Source organism: Hippocampus comes, unplaced genomic scaffold (genome assembly GCF_001891065.2).
Source record: "Hippocampus comes isolate QL1 unplaced genomic scaffold, H_comes_QL1_v1.1 scaffold114, whole genome shotgun sequence".
In the NCBI taxonomy this organism is placed as follows: Eukaryota; Metazoa; Chordata; class Actinopteri; order Syngnathiformes; family Syngnathidae; genus Hippocampus; species Hippocampus comes.
Window position 1 is genome coordinate 1 of NW_017806197.1, and position 18,784 is coordinate 18,784.

Sequence of the window (18,784 nt, forward strand, 5' to 3'; positions counted from 1 at the left end):
GCTCACGCTACAGCATCACATGGGCGGGGCAGACCTAATTGCTACCTTCTACGGTGCTTTGAAAAAAGTGAGCGTCCAATGCAACTTTGCAGGTTGTTGGAGGGCTTTTCTTGGGAGGAGGTATGAAAATGGTTTTGTAACTCGTATCCAGGATGATGGTTCCGAAGCCAGCTTGGGAGGTGCCCAAATGAGCGGCTCAAACTCCCGTAAGACCATTCTGCAGGTGTCCACCTTCCAGATGACCATCCTCATGCTCTTCAACCACAGAGAATGCTGCACTTTTGAGGTTGGTTGCATCTAAAGCTTCATCCCATACCTCCGATTAAGACTTTCAAGCCATAAATGAAATGCTTTTTTTTTTTTTTTAAAGGAGATCCAGAACGAGACAGACATTCCCAGATGGGAGTTGGTGCGGGCGTTGCAGTCTTTAGCCTGTGGGAAGCCCACGCAGAGAGTTCTCACCAAAGAACCAAAGTCCAAGGAGATTGAAAACGGACATTTGTTTACAGTCAATGACCAGTTTACTGCCAAAGTGCACAGAGTCAAAATACAGACAGGTGTGTGCATGACAAGACACAGTCGCAGCCGTTTGGACCGGTGATTCTCAACTGGTGGGTCGAGACCCCGAAATGGGTCGCGGAACTGGTTTAGGGTGGGGTTTGGAAAACTACTCCAGAAATAAATCGGAGGGAGACTCGGGTTTATGACGCTACCGGTTGCTGGCGGTTTACGTCACCGGCGTAGGACCAGTATGCTCACCGATTTGCTTTAACCATTGTCACTTAATCATTTAATGAATACATTTACTTTCACGATTGTAATTTCATTTATTTTGAATTGAAACATGGGTCCATCCTAACATTGAAGCAGACAACTCATCAACTTGTACCCTGTGTGCTCCCTAGTCGCTGCCAAACAAGGGGAGTCTGACCCGGAGAGGAAAGAGACACAGCAGAAAGTGGATGACGACCGGAAGGTTATGATCGAAGCCGCCATCGTACGCATCATGAAGTCCAGGAAGAAGATTCAGCACAATGTCCTGGTGGCCGAGGTGAGTATTATTTTAATTTTTTTTTTTTTTGTCTCCTGGTGTTGACAGCTCAAATCGCCGCCATTTGACACAGTGTCACTTGGATGTGCTCAGGTGACTCAGCAGCTGCAGGCGCGCTTCCTCCCCAGCCCCGTGGTCATCAAAAAGCGCATCGAGGGACTTATAGAAAGGGAATACTTGGCAAGGACTCCAGAGGACCGTAATATGTACACTTACATCGCATAGAAGGGGGCTGTGCAGTGGGGGAGGATGGACGTACGCAAATGGGAAAGAGATCTGCACGGAAAATCCATCATCACATCCTCAGAACGTGTTTTCCTGCGATGAAGGGAGCTACTTTTATTTTTGCAACCCCCCTGCGGAGATGAGACGAACCAACCCGATGTGAAAATGTGAATCTGCACCTTATTTTTGTTGTTTCAATACTGTCTAGAAAGTATTTTTAAAATGTAGATTGTTATAAAAAAAAAAACAGAAATAAAGCGTATGATGGCTCAATTACTCATAACTGGAATACGCTGAAGCCATTTTCATTTTCTATCATTGTATTTCTACATTGAGAATTTAAAAAAAAAGCTTTATTAAGGAAAATGTTTGATAGTTGTTCTCCTGGGAGTTCTTTTTTTATTTCATTGGAAGAATTATTAAAATATAATATGGTATTTGATACTTTGATCCACATTTTAGCATTTCTTTGTAAACGTGGCTTGTCTTTGTTCGTACCTTTCTGTGTGGAGTTTGTTCTCTTGCATTTTCTCCAGGTATATTGATTTCCTCCCACCCAAATTTACCACCAAATGACGACTCTAAATTTCCTATTTAGTAGAAAAGATCATTCATTCAAATGGAGACACGTGCATTCAAATGTGCTAAATGAAATGCGGGGCACACAAAATTCCACGATGGTCCCAAAATCTAAACTGTCGACCCAAAATTGTGTTTTTCCCTTTAGGACTCAACATGTGTTGATTTTAAGCCCGAGGACATAAGCAAAAACAAGTTGAGTCATAGCTTTGAAAATCTTGATATATTTTTTTTTTTTTACTCAATGCAGACATTTTTGTACCAAAAGTCTATGTCTGCAGCTATTCTAGTTCTAAGATGAAATCTGTACAGTATGGGTATGATGTCTGCGTCTTTGTGCCCTGGTGGAATGAGTCTTCAAAATACTCTCGTACTTTAAATAAGCCACACCAAAATGCATCTCGCTCCGCGTTACTTGATTTAATTGGTTTGAATGGTCAAGATTTATACTACTTGATCCCTCAGCACTTCAGTCGGCTTTGCCTGCACAGCTTTGGCCAGCATCTCCAGCTGAGAGATGAAAGTCAGAACCTCCACTGTAGAACTGCGAGTCCAAGCAAGAGGCAGGTGGGTTGGGACGGCCTTCCGATCTGCGGCACAGACCGTGAACTTTTTATAATGTGACGAAAAGGAAAAGAGGACACCTTCCAGCGAGCGTTGCTGCCACCTTGAAAGAACTTCCCGCTGCGGGTTCCGCCAGCAGCCCTGGATAAGGCCAACCAGACCACGGTGTCGGCTCCTTGCTCTGGACTGCGCAGCCTCTGCGCCATCATACTGTGGAACTGCGGCATTGATTGGGACACGGCTGCGGAAAAGGAAAAGGTCACATTGAGAACATGCAGTGTACTATTTGTGTTATTGATCTGCTCGTTTGTATTGTGTCGAGACTCAACAGACTTGATCTCAAACAGCAAAACGTACGGTTAACTTTTCTCAACACGTTAGTGCCGAATTATTGGTCCAAGATATTGAGGCAAGGAATCAAAAGTTGACTTCATTCGCAAGCAACGATGTCATGTCATGACACTTCCTCATCATCCAATCAAATCGCTCTGATATAATTACCGTAACACAATTTCACCGGCTGGGTTAGAAAATGATTTAGTACAAATATATATCTTTGACAGTACCTGGTGTATCTACCCAGCCGGGGTGCATCACAGAGAAGTGGATGTCAGGGTACTCCTTGGCCCACTGTTCCGTCAGCACCACCTGCTGTCTCTGAGAAGAACAACAAATTATTTATCCTTCAAAGAGGCAGCATCGTCCCCCCCCTCCTAACCTTGTTCTGGGCGTACACCATGAGACCATCAAAGTATCCTTTCTCTGACTGTAAGTCATCAATCTGGAGCTTCTGGACCAACATCCCCCCTGACGACACGGTGATCTAACAGAAGCATAGTTGTGCTGAGAGCCTTGAACAACAGGCACGGCTAACGGCGTGCACAAAAGTGGCACTGTGCAATCCACTGGATCGTGTGCTGGTTCATACCACCCTCGGTTCCCGGCTCTTTTGTAGAAGTGGTATGAGACTTTCAGTGAGAAGGTACATGCCTAATGTGATGGACAAAGGGCAGATATCACTCAGATGATCTCATACATCCTGGATGTGTACAGTACATGAGGTTTTCTCTACCCATTGTATTGATAGCAAAGTTCTTCTCCAGGGCTTCAGTATTCACCTCTCTCTTGTGGATCATGCAGCCCGCGTTGTTTATCTGTTGAAGATAATAAAATTCAGTGTTAGCTTCTACGAAAATATGCAAATTCGTTGTTGTACAGTCCATACCAAGACATGTAAAGATGGATACTGCTTCTTGAAGGCCTCAGCAAATTCCCACACTTTGCGTGATTCTGACAAGTCCACAATATGGACGTACACCTCCTGGAATGAACACCATGATTACTACGCTCTCACTCCAACTTTGCAAAATACAGGGGTCTTCAGTCCACCTTTTGCAGACCTTGCTGATATCTCCGGGCAGGAATTCCAGTGAAAGTCAGTCGTTTTAAACTAAAAAGAAAAACTTTTCTGGATTTAAAAGCAGAATGCTCAAATCCAATCGGAACTCGTTTTCCTACGATTCAGGAATGGGGATTTTGGGTGTGAGTCCAAGGTCGAATTTTGATATATATATATCACACGTGGAGCAACACACGTTTTCTGGGACAGACAGCTGATAGTTGCATGATGTCAATGACTACTTACAGTATTCCCAGATTCATGAATGATATCACCCTTGGCCTCTTCAGCTTTATCTTTGTTTCTACAGACCATGTGCACTCTCCCACCTGCAAGCATAAGTGTTGGTGTCATTTAATTTTGACATAAAGAAATGGCACAACGGTGTGTACCTTTCTTGGCTATAGCCATGGCAGTGGCTTTGCCTATTCCGCTATTGGCTCCAGTGACCATAAAAGACCTTCCCACAACTGAAACATCCAGGTCCTGGGGCTCAAAGTTCTGAGAAGCTGCTTCATATCCCTTTCTACAAGAAGCAGAAATGACATATTGAGCACACGCTTAGCAATAGGATCAGATTGGTTTGGCAATCATCTAAATCTGTGTCCAGATTTTCGTTCATTAGAGTTTGATTGCTGTCATCCTCAACACCAGTGAATCCCAACCGCTGTGCCAGAGAAATCATGAGGTGTGCCGTCGGAAATGATCCAATTTCACTTGATTGATCCGAAAGTATTTTTACTCGAAACAATGTAACTTTGTTCGGCTATCTATGCCAGCGACGTATAGTGACAGGCAGAACAGTGAAATGCTCTTCTACCTTCAACAAAACAGGGCTACATTTCGCACTGAGGGAGTACATTTGTGAATACACTGAGACAATGTCATTATTTCAATAAAAATGTATACTTTTTGCGACATTTTTGTTTACTGCTGTGTGTCAAGTATGTGCCAGCCTGATAAAGGTTGGCCAACACGACACAAGAAAAGACAACTGTCAATGGGACAGTTGTGTTGGTACATAAAGGATGGCTTGTGTGGTGCCATTCAGTGATCAGGCCTTTCATAATTCCTCTATATCAGACCCTTTAGCTTAAAGAAATACACACAAAGAGAAGAACACTAGCACGAATGAGAGATACAATCAGTGATATTACCCACCTATTTAGCATCAGAAAGAATAATGAAAGTAGTTGACTGACCTTGTATATTGGTGCATTCCGTTTAAAAACCAGATGGTGTTTCGGTACAGGGACATGGCATCAAATGGTAACTTTGCAGAAGCCTGAAGCCGCTCGTGTTGCTTTGGACAACCACTGTTACAGACGAGTGTCACGTGGAGCTGGAGGGGAAGTAGCGTCCTGGCGCCCTCTGTCGACACTAAAATAGGTAGACTCATCGGGGGCGTTCCGCAGCTCTCGTACGTCAGTGCGTCCGCCATATTTGATATTTTAATCAAATTATTCTTTGTTGTAAGTTAACTTTTGTTTTTCTTTAATGTTAGTAAGTTGCCAATGTTATGCAGAGGTGTACTTATAACACATTTTTAGCCAAATGGTACTACAGTATTTACACTTGCAGCGGATCGTTGGGTTGCGTGAATGTTTTTTTTTCTTCGGGGGTGGGAGGTTCGTAACAGAAAATAATTGAGTACCACTGTCCCAACCCTATAATCTCAGTACACGACATAAATAGCCTAATTTGCCACATCCAATATGGCAATAAAGTTGACGTATAAGTCTGAGCCAAAAACGTTCACTATTTTAACCCTGTCTATGCTGTAGCACGCCCGCTTGTTTTCACGTCTCATTTGTTCCAAAGCGCGACATAGATCACGTGATACTTCTTTAAATCTCGTGCTTAGGGCCAAGCGTACCCCCCTTTCAATCAGCCAATCAAGGTGCTCGAGGTGTGCGCATACTCACAAGTAAACTGCAGGCACCGCCCGTCGGGACGCGAGGAAAGGCGGAGCTTCGCAACTTTCTCCACTTGTGGCTGTCGACGGTGGACGACAGGACTGTTAAGTTAAGGTTATGTGCTTTAAAAGAATATCTTGACCCCGTGTGAGGGTTCGGTTTTATATTTCACTTTTGTGGGACACCTTGATTAACCAGCCGGCAACATGGTAAGTGAGCTCCACGCGTGCGTAGTCACGATAAAAAGCTAGCATCACCTGTTTGCACCTGTTGTCGCTGACAGGTTGTTAGCATCAGAAACCTCCTAACAACGTCATCTCTATCCGGTTATTTGATATAATTATTTTTTTTTGGGATAAACATACGCCATGCTTTCTACTTGTAGTGAGCTTTTGTTGTGTTTAAAAAAATAAATGTGGAGGGGAAAAAAATATACACCAACTATAAAACAGCAAAACAGGTTTGGTCACTTGGCCGTGTTGTCCTCCTTCATTTGCCTCTCAGCTGAAACTGATCTTTTTGTCGCTTTCTTTTCTTTTTTTTTTTAATTGCCTCCTCCACACTTGACATATGATATACATTTAAAATTAAATAAACGGTTGCAATAAAATGTTAGTCATAAAATAACACATTTTACTATCTCATGTGGATGAATATAATAAATACTCTATTAAACACACCGTCGTGATTCACTGCAGTTCGAGATTGTTGTAGAAACAAAACTATATTACATAAAAGCCAAATTGGGTAAAGGTAGAAATCATAATACTGCTCTCATACTGAATTTCAATACATTACACAGTATTCAATAAGTGTGTGTTTTTGCATTGCATATTTGATTACTGTGAAAAAATATACAATACATTAAGTAGGGATGTGCTGATATTCTACTGCCTGTATTCATACTTATAAAATTGCTCAAATACTACACACCGATACTACTTAACCAGCCAAACAAGTCTGTTTCGGGTAGGACATCCACCGTGTGCCGATACATTAAGGACACAGATGACATGACAACATTTTTGGGTGAAAAACGGCAAATAATGGATGCCCCATCCCAAGAAAACTTTAGAATGGGCCTATATAAATAGTTTTTACTGTTTACAGGACACATGCTTAACTCCTGATTATTCTACACACCACACATTCCAAAATACATATTCCAAAAACAGGGTAATAACATCAATGAGCACGAAAAAATAGCATTCTAATACGACGCGAACGCCTCAGTTATGCTTTTTATTAGGTTGTCCCTGTGGAGGTGTTGCTATCATTCAAATGTTTGTTTGGACAGTCAAGTTGTTCTTTAATAAGCCATGGCACTGGCAGAAAATGCCTTGGTTAATTTAGTTAATAATGTCCTCAAGTAAACGGGCGTACAACTACTTTTGTGTCTCTATTGGTACGGGGCCTGCGTTTGCCCCTCTGACCAAAACCACCCGCCCCGTTGTCCTCGCTGTGTGTCCCGTGTCGTCAGATGCGCTTCCTGCTCCTCTTCAGTCGCCAGGGCAAGTTGCGTTTGCAGAAATGGTACACGCCCATGTCTGATCGGGAGAAAAAGAAGATCATCAGGGACATGACCACAGCCGTGTTGGCACGGCAACCGCGTACCTGTAACTTCCTGCACTGGAAAGACCTGAAGATTATTTACAAAAGGTGGGTGGGCCCTTGCATTCTTTCTTTACAGCCACTTGCAAAAGCGACTGTGCCTGTTTCTTATCTTCTCTTTGATGCATACTCTGACTTCATAATGGGTCACCTGACTAACTAACTGACTTACTGACCTTATTCTGTCCCTTTTTCCCCCTTTTTAGATATGCAAGCTTGTACTTCTGCTTGGCTATAGAGAACCATGAGAATGAGCTGCTTGCTTTGGAGGTCATTCATCGCTACGTTGAGCTGTTGGACAGATACTTTGGCAATGTATTTTCTTGTTTGCCTTCTTTACTTACTATTCAAGCAGCAGTAGTCGTGTGGACATGATACGCACTTCTATTAGAAACAATGACGATCAGGATAATAATAATCTGTTCTTGGACACACGTGATTTTAAAACGAACATTTTCATTCAGGGTTATTATATTTGGTGCACAGCAATTTCCTGCCTATTCTTGGTAAGGTATTTGTAAATTCACCTATTTGCATTTTTTGGGGCACCTGAATCTATCCTTTATTTGCAAAAAAAAAAAAAAAATTTATGTTTTTGTGCTCTCTCTGTAATGCCCTAAAATGCCAGAAGATGGCGCCAAGCCCCGTCTAAAAATCTTTCACGACGAATGATGAGATAAACATCTCATTTTTGCTTAACTCGGGGCCCCTTTTTTTCCTGAAAAAGTTGTTTTGTGTTCACTATCTTGGATTATCTGAAATAATCCGTGGCCCTTTTCTCCCAGGTGTGCGAGCTCGACATAATCTTTAACTTTGAGAAGGCCTATTTTATCTTGGACGAGTTCCTCATGGGAGGGGAAATCCAGGAAACCTCCAAGCAGATTGTGAACCGCTCCATCGAAGCCTCAGACATGTTGCAGGAGGTGAGACGCTCCGGCGCACCGCACAACAACACAAAGTGGCTCGCAACTGTGGCACGAGTGCAGAGCATCTGTTATTTGCGACGTGCGAATCATTAACAAACAGCAGCCACGAAGGCAGCCAAATGCAACGCCGGTATTTCTAATCAACCGCTTCCATGTCACTCGTCACACATTTTTGAGCTGTTAGAAATCCCCCCGTCTGTCTGTTCAATCAGAGTAGCAGGTGAGACTTATCCAAAACTATTTAGCATCATTTTGAACCACTAAACTGCATTTGCCTCAGTGTAAGTATTGCAATACATTACTGCACATCTCTATTTCATCCCACCCTCTAAGACGCACATTTAAGCGGCATTTACATGGACAGCAATTACCTGATGCCTAATACCCCGATAGCTGCTTAAAGAGATATTGACTGAGATTTTTTATTTATTTTTTTTTTTAACGCGTCTAATTGAGTCTATTTCCTGACAGTGCTCACGAATGGAATATTGCTGTCCATGTAAAAATTGCCGCCGACATGTACAAGGTGACGGCAACACCAGTCACACACAGTTGCGGCTTGTTAAGAAGAACGTGTTTGAATCTGCTGCGGACTGGCTTCGGTTAAGCTCGGCATACACTACTAGACCAACAAACTGGTTTGATTTGCACAGTGTATGCCCAGCTTTTGTCTACGGGCCTCTCTCTAGTAATCTCCAGGTGGCATCAGTTTGACTCTTTTGTAAACATGAAATAAAATGTTTGGGTCTGTGTGTTGGGTAGATGATTTCTTGGTTGTTCAATTCCCTTTGAAATGACTCGTGAGACTAAAAATGCCATTGTCACTGACGAACAAAAAACAAACAAAACATATTTGGGATATTTGAACACACATTAAAATACTTATTACAGTATATAAAAATGTATTTTTCATCCTCTTTAAAGAATGGCTAATATTACTATTACCTTCTGAGCAATTGTGACCAGTTCCCCCATGTATATCATATTCGTATTTCTGTATTATACTGCGCCCTGGTGGATAAAGTACACCCACCAGAAGGAGAAGCACAATGCCCATTGAATTGAAGGACCAAAATAAGGCAAAAACGGTTGATTTAAAAAAAAAAAAAAAATTCACTCCATTATAGAAAGCTTTTTATTTTTATTATTATTAAAAAGAGGCTGGAATCGATGAATGAAGTTCTTCGCGATTATGTTCTGTTACCCCCCCTCCTCCCAGGAAACAGAAAACATTTTGCAGCCCCTACAACTCTCCGCTCTGACTTTTAGGTAGTATCATTTGTCCAGAGTCCAACATGAACAGCGGCCCCTGGGCCCATCACGTGACTGTGTTGCGCCACTTGAAATTCCACCAGTACACACACACACACACACACACATATATAATAAACTCCAATCATTGTCACAGCAGAGAATGAATCGCCCAAGCACCAATGACCCAACTTTTTGTGTTTATGTTTATCTTCCTGCGCGGTAGCTTTCCTACAAGGTTTTGCACTGAGCTCCGGCATGGGAACGTGTTGTTTCAGCGTAGTCGTGCGAATGTGAGCGCCTCCAGTAGTCAGTGTGATGGTCCAGTTTGATTAACGGTGGTGCTGCTGAGGTCTCCCGTTGCTTCTTGTTTGCTGTTGCGCGTGTGTGTTGCCTGTTTTTTTTCCCCCCAACACTTGTGCGTGTGCGTCGCTGTCGCCATCTCTCTTTTTCTGTCTGTCTGTCCCTGCCAGTGTTAGTCGCGAGCGAGAGACAGATATTGCGTGGGAGGGGGCGCTGTGGCGTAGGTTTGGCGACCCTTCCCGCTCTGTGCGGTCAAGTGGTTTTCTTGGGTGTGTTCTGCTTCTCAGTCAGGCTCGACTAACACCTTGAATTTGGAATTGATGCCGTAGCCGTAGGCTCCCATTGATTTTGATCATTATCGCTTCAGGATGGCAGCAATGATTGGTATGAGGTGGAGCTGTTTGGACCTTGAATATGGACAGACAGGTTAGATGTTCTGCTTGTGTTAGTGACTGTGTGTCCGGTGTTCTCAGCACCTTTTTAATTCCAGGTGATGTGTAAACACGTGCCTCTGAATATTCATCCTATCACACAATTGAGCATTAAGACCCTCGGAAGGTGATTTATCCTCTCTTGTGTGCTTTTTCTTCTTTTCTAGACAATGGAGGAGTATATGAGCAAGCCGGCATTTTGACACAAGGGGCAACGTAAGCAAAGGACCAAAAAAAAAAAAGAAATGCAGCGATGACACGGAAGCCGGATTCATTTTGATCCTGCGAAACATTGAGACGCAAGAAGTCTTCATTTCCAAGAAAATTGTCTCGGTCCTGTAAGTTGCTTGAAAGTGAAAGAGGTGAAAAAGATTTTACAGGTGTGGTAAATGTTGTTAATGTATTGGAATTTAATCGTGTGATAATTTAAATAAAAAGTCTATTTAACACAATTATTTCATGTCCAACGGCAAAAAGTCCATTGCCGAATGAAGTGTTGAATCGCTTTGTAATCCGTTTAATCTCAGATTGATTGTGCCGCCGTTATTCTAAGAGCTGTTGCTCGTGTGGGTGTGATTTTTTTTTTTTTATATCTTCTAATTAAATTTGTATTTTGATAAATCAAGTCACGGTGAAGATTCCTCTGAGGGTTTTTTTTTTTAAATAATAAGCAACACAACTCAGCAAGAAGAAAAATAATACCGCTGATGCTTTATTCATCTGTGCTTCATCACACATTATTGAGCATGTACAAAATGGTTTAAAAATGAGCATACGTAGCACAACCACTGGTAGGCTGACAATGCAGAGCTTTGCGGTATGAAAGCGATCGGAAGGCAGGCTGATATTGAGACTGGTAAATAACGATCCATAATCATGATAACAACAACTTCACAAACCCTGAATATGCGCGGAGCCACGGCAGCGATCATTCCAGTCGTCTTGAATTGAAAATAACCTCGATTATATTCTCAAATGTTAGGAAAGCGCTGGGATCTTTTAGAGGCTGTCACAGTTTACATATACTTCAATTTAACAGAAGTCAATTCCTTTTCAAGATAATCTAATCTGTTTCGACAAACACAATGCAAAACTTGAACAGTGTCACAAGACTCAATTATAGACTTTTTATTGGATATTGATACTGGTTGAGAATTTTCGGATTAGTCAAAGTTGCAAACCCTGTCTTTTGAATATGTTGGTCTCATTTCCTATGATGTCACTATATTTCTATAATGACCTTGCAGCAAATAGGGACTAAATGTACAGTGTGTGTGTGTGTGTGTGTGTGTGTGTGTGTGTGTGTGTGTGTGTGTGTACGTGCGCGCGCGTGTGTATGTACAATAAAATTTGTAAACTAGATCACATCCACCATACAGAAAGTTTAAATACTCTAATCATAGCGTTTACATTCCAGCCACGGCTTTGTCACGGTGCTCCTCCCCTTCTTCTCCCCCCGACGTGGCGCCTGCAACCGGGGCGGAGGTCTTGGCCCTCATCCCCTCCTCCTCCTCCTCCTTGCTCTGCACCTCAGTGTGCTTCTCTTCCTCGGCCTCCCTCTTGGCCACCGGTCTGCGCCCAGAGTCCGCCTGGCCCAAGTAGTCCTTCACGGCCCTCTCGTACAGCTCATAGGGGAAGTGGCCCTTGGTCTGCGCCTGGGTGTCCCGCTTGGCGATGCCATCGGGCGGGTACTCGGTCAGGATTTTGGCCGCCAGATAAGTGGTCACCTCGTCCTCCACGTCGCCGTCGTCATCGGCGTCGCCGTCGTCAACCTGACGTCGAAAGGGCATCTTGTTGAGCTCGGACAAGAACAGATTCTCCCTGCGTCCGGCCGGAGGCGGGATTTTGACCGATCCCGCGTTTGGATCGGGGTTGCTCCCCGCTGGGATCCTATCCGAGGACGTCTTGATGGGTCTGGGCATCACCGGATACTCGTTACTGATCGTCTCCACGCCGATGATGTCCAAAAAGTCCTCTCGGTCCATGTCCTCGGGGGCAGCGGCTTTGCTCTTCACGGGCAGTCTTCGACTGAAGTAGCGAACTTTTGGGGTTTGCCCGGTCGTGTAGCGAGACGAAGGGGGCAGCGGGTTACGGTGGAGCTTCCGGAGCTCCTCGGTCAGCAGCATGTCGATGAGGTCCTGCGGGGGGACGTGGATCTTCAGCGACAGCTCCAGAAGCTCCTTCAGCGTACGAGGATCCACAATGGAGGGACGGATTAGCCTCTTACGTTGCTCTCCAGTCTGGTCCCTCTTCTGTGTCTGATCGGTCATCTCCAGAACTTTAAGGAGGTAGTAATCGACCAGCTTGGTGTCGTCGTTGGCATCCTCCTGGTCCTGACCCGAACGTCGCTGCACTTCCTCCCCGTCTTCGTCCTCCTGATCCCCGAGGGCCCTGTCAGCTTCCTCGTGGCTCCCGTTCACCATCTCTTCGGTCTCCTCTCGTTCCTCCACGGGCACCCACTCCTCTCCAGGGGCCGCGTCGTCTTCACCCTCCTCGTCTTCATCGCCAAAGACGTCTCTCTTCTGCCCTGCAGACATGGGCATCCTCTCCAGCTCCTCAAAGATGGAGCGGAGGTTGGCGAGGCTCTGGGGTGTGTACTTCTGGTCCAGATCCTCTGTAGCCCGCTTGGAGGCGTCCGTATTCTCCTCATCCTCAAACATCAGCGGGTACTTCTTGTGGGGCCTCGGGTAGTTGGCGTAATCGGCTGGTGAGCTCTGAACGGTTTCTGCGCCTTTGGTGCGATGCCTGTGTAGGCGGCGGTCATTGCGGGGCGTCGATGCGGGGCTGAGCTTGGCCTGATCCTGGAGGGACTTGAGCAGGGATCTCATCAGCTGTTCCGCAGTGACGTCCTGGCGCTCCGCGGGAGCCTCGTCCTCCTCCTCCTCCTGCTTCTGCCGCTGTTGCTGGGAGGCCAGCTGAAGCAACACTCTGAACTTGTCCACTTCATCGTAGTCAGAGGGCGCGGGTCCGGGGCGACCCCCGTTACGCTGCTTCAGGTTCTCGATGTACTCCAGAGCTTTGAGCAGGTCGGAACCGGCCGGCTGGCCTTCGTCACCGTCGCCGCCTCGGAGACGGAAGTGGCGGGGGAGAGACGCAGCCTGCACGCCGCATCCGTGGAGGAGGACGGCGAGCAGGATCACGGCTGCCCCCGTGGGCAACTTGTGGTGGAAATGCAGCATATTATAGGCAAGTGATCCCCTGTACACAGAAAAACAATGCAGACTGTTATCTATCTATCTATCCATCGATCCATCTAACTATTAATTATATCCGTCTATTATATACTAAATATGTTGCTCTTCTTGTGGTTTTGGTTGAAACAGAATGTGAATTATTTTCTTATTCCCTTTTTAAATTCCACTCTCATTATGGTTTGACATTTTTCAAGCTATCTATTCCACCGCACTATTGATTTCATTTTGCTACTGTGCACATTGCTTTTGTTCTTGTTTTCTAACCAAATATCACTTGTCAACTACCGCGTTTTCATTTGAACGCGTAATCATATCCAACACAACTGGAACATAAAATAATTGATGTTCCTGAGATTTTTTTTTCATGATACATGATGCATCCCTATATATATATATATATATATATATATATAGGGAGGAATTTCATAAATTAATTACATTTTTTGCACCACCCATGATAAATTAGGAGACCAACATACTGGGAAAAACACCCCTGAATATGGTATAGATGTTTTTCATTGTTCGTCGTCCTCCTCTTAAGATCATCTTATCACACAGTGGTTAAATTCTCCCAAATATATCCTCCTATTTTCCATTTATCTGTGTATCCAAACGTTTGCACAGGAAGCGTTCGTTTCTATCCAGCCATCTTCGATCAAATCTCTGCATGACTCATTCCTCGCGTTGAGAGGAGCAAAGACGAGGTCTAATTGGACGGCGGCGTAAAAAAACTAAACAAAAACAAACAATCCCATCCCAAGCTGTCTGAGGTTTTCATTGCAATAATCCATATCAACAAATGTATGACGAGTCTGATTAATTAAATGCAATCTATTTGGGGGTCGATTTCGTAAGTGGAATTAGTCAGAGAAATGCGCGTCTTACCTTTGGAAAAAAAAAAACCCCGATCAGACAACAGTGGAGGTGTTGGGCATGTCCTCTTGCAGCTTTATGTTGTGTTGTGAGTGCAGCAGTCGGAGAGCTCCTCCGCATATATGAGAGGACACCTGACCACTGCGTCATCGCAAAACGCACGCACGCAAAAGACGGCCCCGCCCCGCCTAAAAAAAAAAAAAAGAACCATATAAATGATTCACGTTTTTATGGCATGGCATACCAAAAAGCTCGCAGTATTAAAAATAGCCTCCCAACGCTGTCTGTTGCACGGTGAGAGCTATTGATTGTCCATAAAGACTCCGGATGCATGCGTATTGGAGCTGACGCTTGGCTCTACTGGCACTGCGTGCAAGACAAAGGAGAAATAGCCATATATCCCCTTTTTGGATTAAAAATACATTTACATTTAGGGTGCAGTGACTTGAATGGAAAACAAAAATAATCTTGCATTGATTCCCCCAGATGGGATACTCCGTGAGGGTAAAGTAAAAAAAGAATATAAAAGGAAATAGTTTAGATCGATAGAACGTGATAACACAGAGAAGCAGAGTAGAAACAAGCATTGATGAATGTTCATCAATATTAGTACCAACCAAACATTTTAGGGACATTTTTATCATCTTTATGCAAAGTTACATTTCCTTCTGTATCTTAAGGTAGCTAAGGAGTTAAACCCTCCAGCATGACTCACAGGCGCTGTCGCAGTTCGGCAGACACCCCCCTCCTCCTCCCCCTCTTTTCCTCCTCCTCCTCCTTCTTCTTCATCCTCCTTTTTCTTGAGATCAGCCAACCAGACGGTGATAAACAGCCTCCGGTTGACTCGGGGCCAAAGCTGCGACACTCCCACTGGTGAGAAGATGGCGACGCAGCGTGCCGCCTGCCAGATGAGGGCCACGCATGCGGAGAGTGACAAGATTGATGGTGAGCTCCTACAGGCTCCTAAAGAGCACTTGTTTCCCTAAATAGGATGGAGGCTGGTCATCAAACGTAGCCTCACGTCACCTATGCAGAAAACTCCATCCATGCATTTTATACGGTGCTTGTCCTCAATAGGGTTGCAGGTAGTCTGAAGCCCGACTTCCTCCTGCATTTCAAAAACATGCACATTAGGCTCATTGACGATCTCACAAAACCAAGGACAGCCCTTACATTTGTGTAAATATTATTTTCAATGGACATAAACTCAAGCTCTGCATACACACACACACAATTGAAAACAAATGAAAGAAACAACATCTCTAAATTGGACCCAATTAGTTCGGTTGACTGAAAACTAAATTAGCCATAGGTGTGATTGTGAGCATGAGTGGCTGGCGACCAATCCGACCCCAATGAAGCGCTACAGAAAATGGATGCGTGGCTCTTTTATAGCCCTTTGTCGTCCATTTTTTATTGCAACACTGCCTGGTTTTAGAATGCCATTTGCATCTCTGTCTAGTCCATTAGCGCCGGTGGAAAAGTCAAAGGCCTCTCTTCATCTGCTCCTTTTATCTTATCATTGGATGAAGAAAAAAAAAAGCAAGATTTATTTATTTTTTTTAAACTTGTCATCAGCCTCTTGCCTGGGATGTCAAAGTGCAGATTTAAATCAATAAAAAAACGACAGCGAGTATGTTTCGGAAACTGTTTTCCAGTCCCACAGCCATGACATCACGTTCCTCTTTCTGCGAATGAGGCAGCAAGCAAATCTTTCCCTGCTTGCGTTCTCGATTGGCCATTAGCAGATTGCTGCATTGTGTATGTGCTGACATACCAAAATAGAAGGAAATGCTCACTAAAGGCTCAGGCAGCCATTGATGCGGCTGTTGTGCGAGAGTAAGGATGTATTGCAGAGCCTTATTGGCAATACTTACGCCCACATTCATTATTACTCACTAGAGGGTACTTCACTGTACCAAACACCAATCAATTATTTATATCGCACTTTTCATATAAAAATGTGACTCAAAGCGCTTTCCATATGTTAAAAAGAAGGCCTCAATGTGTGTGTGTGTGTGTGTGTGTGTGTGTGTGTGTGTGTGTGTGTGTGTGTGTGTGTGTGTGTCCTGATTTTCAGAATGGTTAAAAAGGCCGGTGACGGACAATCTCAGCGCACCGATGACTCAGTGGTGTGTTTTCATCATGTGGCATTTTCTCTTCCCTAATGTATAAATTCATGGTGTTGTTTGAGTCCCCCTCGAAGGACAAGGATCTTTTCATCCATGGGTTAGAAATGAAAAAAATGTAAAAAGTGAATCTCAGAAGTCCCCGTGGTGGAAGAGGAACTGGTCCTTTGAGGCCTTTGAGGGGTGTCTAATGAGCTGTCATTCCATTCAGGCTTCAGAGGATAGTTTAAAAGATCAAACGATACCATGAACAATTGCCAAAATTAACGTTCTAAACGGTGTGTGTAAAATAACATCGTTTTTCAAAACCAGAATTGGGTGAGCCGTCATTTCTGCAACGTGGGAGATTATCTGCAGATATCTTTTTTTTTTTTGCGCTAAATAAGTCAGCTGTTTGCCTCCAAAGAAAAAGAGAACTGCTGGCGAGAGTCTTAATCGGAAGCTTGATCGTATCCCGCTGAAAAAAAAAAGGATATAATCACTAAACATGAAAAAGCAGCTAGTATTTGTGATCTTGCGGCGCAGCTTCATATCTGAACTACATTTTTAAGGTGTGGCGCAAGTGGCGAGGAAGCAACCACCTTAAATTAGAGAAGAAGAAGAAACACTCTGGTGGTAGCGTGAGGGATTGCACAATGATTTATTCGCCGACATATTGTTATTTCTCCATATATAAGCGCGTTTGTACTTTTTTCTATTTTGTAGCGCATGTATTTTTAACTGCACATTAATAAAAGCAAAAGAGACATAACTCCCTTCTGGGCTGGAACGGGTGAATCCCTTTTCCATTTATTTCAATGGGAAACACTGCTTCAGTTCACAAATGTTGTTTGAGTCTGCAAACAAATTTAGTCCACAAACGGAGGTTCCGCGCTTCCCCCCCACAAATGGGTCTTTTAAAAGTTGGGTTTCATATTTGTGTTTGAAGGACACGAGTCAAGAATAGATTGAAGCATTTATTTTGGAACAAAAAGTCATTCAAATGTGAGTAACTGTGAACGGAGGGATGGGCTCATGCTGATTTGTTTGTTTTCATCCTCATCTTCACCCCCTGCCCCCACCACCACCACCAAGCCGCCCACCCACCCAAGGAACCATGGAGAAGAGAGGAGAGAATGGCACACCCGTTGTCATGGCACATCTTTTCATCCCACGTCTCCATGGCGACGCCGCCTCACGGCCTTTCAATTGCCTCCACCTTTTGTTTCTTTGCACGGGTTTGCGTTTATGTTCCTCTCCTCCGACCGGCACCTCCTCTCCCAATAGAGTCGCTTTCTTTGCTGATGCACCAATTATGGTGCCGGAGACATTGTGTTGCCTGGGCTGTCGGAAGGGAGAATGGAGCATTAATTGAGTGCCCGTTTGGAGCAAATTAGGCTGGGAGAGAGATTCAAGCAGATGAGTGGGATGAAGGCGCAAAGTGTGACTCTGCGGGCATATCCTGTATGAAAAGGCCACGTGTCCATGTACTGTCAGAAAAAACAGTGAGAGGGGACATATTGCTGCATTAATGAGATCAATCAGGCTTCTATGCCTTTCACCACTAATGGATATATAGATATATATTTTTTAACGAAGTTGCCTCCTATACACTTGTGAGGTATATATATATATATTTTTTTTTAACGAAGTTGCCTCCTATACACTTGTGAGGTGTGCGGCATATGCAAGATAAAGATGGCTAACATTGTGCTAAAAGATGACCATTTGCCACAAAAAAGAAATAAACAGAATAAATATTTTCTTTCTAATCAAAAATATACCTCTTTAAAAATACAAACGTCGCTAACACGGAAACATTCTCGCAACAACATGTCTATTTCAATTCTACTAGCTAAGGTAGTTTACTTATAGTCAACCAGCTAGTCTACTTCTAGTCTACAAACTAATCTACTTCGACTCTACTGTTTTAACTAGTCTACGTCTAGTCTACTATCTATAGTAGTTTATGTCGAGCCATATCACACCGTCCCAATCGAATTGAAGTGCTGACCTTTGACTTGGCCACCCCAAAATCTTCATTCTTTATTTTTTTAGCCATTCAGAGGTGCACATAGAAACACCAACGACCATTTTTGTTTGATTTTCAGCACCTGATTTCCTGTTTTTGCTGGAAATTAAGCCTTACTTCAGCCCTCGAGGTCCACTGTGCTGCATTTTATTCTGGAATTGGTTTCTAGCACTTTAAAAGGTCATCCATGGGGGGTTTGTTCATGAACTGACTGCACAAATTAATTCCTGATTGCTTCTTGTAACTTCAATGTCTTCAATGGTGGTTCTTGACATGACTGTTTTGTTTCTTTTTCATGGATGCGCGTTGGCGGGCGAGCGG

General features: G+C 43.8%; 4 protein-coding genes across 6 annotated transcripts; 2 read left to right on the forward strand and 2 right to left on the reverse strand.

The window, feature by feature from the left end:
- Positions 1 to 4: 4 nt before the first annotated feature.
- Positions 5 to 2,250, forward strand: LOC109506870 (cullin-3-B-like; the record flags this gene model as incomplete). The annotated part of the gene is made up of 5 exons (XM_019855880.1): positions 5 to 67; positions 152 to 286; positions 371 to 557; positions 906 to 1,051; positions 1,145 to 2,250. Coding segments are annotated over 5 exons (663 nt in total), but the record flags the coding sequence as incomplete, so codon positions are not given.
- On the reverse strand, positions 2,251 to 5,274 carry LOC109506886 (dehydrogenase/reductase SDR family member 12-like). Its single transcript, XM_019855897.1, has 10 exons — positions 5,021 to 5,274; positions 4,211 to 4,344; positions 4,065 to 4,147; positions 3,645 to 3,740; positions 3,492 to 3,573; positions 3,348 to 3,409; positions 3,138 to 3,242; positions 2,986 to 3,076; positions 2,523 to 2,660; positions 2,251 to 2,445 (listed from the first exon to the last, which is right to left on the reverse strand). The coding sequence occupies exons 1-10, from the start codon at positions 5,257 to 5,259 to the stop codon at positions 2,300 to 2,302; spliced, it is 1,176 nt and encodes a 391-aa protein (XP_019711456.1). The 5' UTR covers positions 5,260 to 5,274; the 3' UTR covers positions 2,251 to 2,299.
- A 513-nt stretch (positions 5,275 to 5,787) lies between these two features.
- Positions 5,788 to 10,486, forward strand: ap1s3b (adaptor related protein complex 1 subunit sigma 3b). Of its 2 annotated transcripts, XM_019855898.1 has the most exons (6): positions 5,788 to 5,943; positions 7,215 to 7,393; positions 7,552 to 7,660; positions 8,131 to 8,268; positions 10,193 to 10,251; positions 10,424 to 10,486. In XM_019855898.1, exons 1-5 carry the CDS (start codon positions 5,941 to 5,943, stop codon positions 10,235 to 10,237), a joined length of 474 nt encoding a protein of 157 aa, XP_019711457.1. In that variant the 5' UTR covers positions 5,788 to 5,940; the 3' UTR covers positions 10,238 to 10,251; positions 10,424 to 10,486. The 2 variants fall into 2 exon arrangements, with proteins under 2 accessions (XP_019711457.1, XP_019711458.1); XM_019855899.1 differs by lacking the exon at positions 10,193 to 10,251.
- Positions 10,487 to 10,918: 432 nt separating this feature from the next.
- scg2b (secretogranin II b) lies at positions 10,919 to 15,281 on the reverse strand. Of its 2 annotated transcripts, none has more exons than XM_019855896.1 (2): positions 15,089 to 15,281; positions 10,919 to 13,141 (listed from the first exon to the last, which is right to left on the reverse strand). In XM_019855896.1, the coding sequence occupies exons 1-2, from the start codon at positions 15,110 to 15,112 to the stop codon at positions 11,663 to 11,665; spliced, it is 1,503 nt and encodes a 500-aa protein (XP_019711455.1). In that variant the 5' UTR covers positions 15,113 to 15,281; the 3' UTR covers positions 10,919 to 11,662. The 2 variants fall into 2 exon arrangements, with proteins under 2 accessions (XP_019711455.1, XP_019711454.1); XM_019855895.1 differs by lacking the exon at positions 15,089 to 15,281 and adding an exon at positions 14,336 to 14,732 and having other exon boundaries at positions 10,919 to 13,454.
- Between the last annotated feature and the right edge of the window lie 3,503 nt (positions 15,282 to 18,784).

What these genes read in the sequence shown, in the direction of transcription:
- scg2b (XM_019855895.1), bottom strand. Translation starts at nt 13,435, where the DNA reads ATGCTGCATTTCCACCACAAGTTGCCCACGGGGGCAGCCGTGATCCTG.
- LOC109506886 (XM_019855897.1), bottom strand. Translation starts at nt 5,259, where the DNA reads ATGGCGGACGCACTGACGTACGAGAGCTGCGGAACGCCCCCGATGAGT. An exon ending in ATCCATCTTTACATGTCTTG is followed by an intron (nt 3,574 to 3,644) that starts GTATGGACTGTA and finishes TATCTTCAACAG; the next exon opens with ATAAACAACGCGGGCTGCAT. An exon ending in CGGCTGGGTAGATACACCAG is followed by an intron (nt 2,661 to 2,985) that starts GTACTGTCAAAG and finishes CCTTTTCCGCAG; the next exon opens with CCGTGTCCCAATCAATGCCG.
- ap1s3b (XM_019855898.1), top strand. An exon ending in CTGAAGATTATTTACAAAAG is followed by an intron (nt 7,394 to 7,551) that starts GTGGGTGGGCCC and finishes CCCCCTTTTTAG; the next exon opens with ATATGCAAGCTTGTACTTCT. An exon ending in TGGACAGATACTTTGGCAAT is followed by an intron (nt 7,661 to 8,130) that starts GTATTTTCTTGT and finishes CTTTTCTCCCAG; the next exon opens with GTGTGCGAGCTCGACATAAT.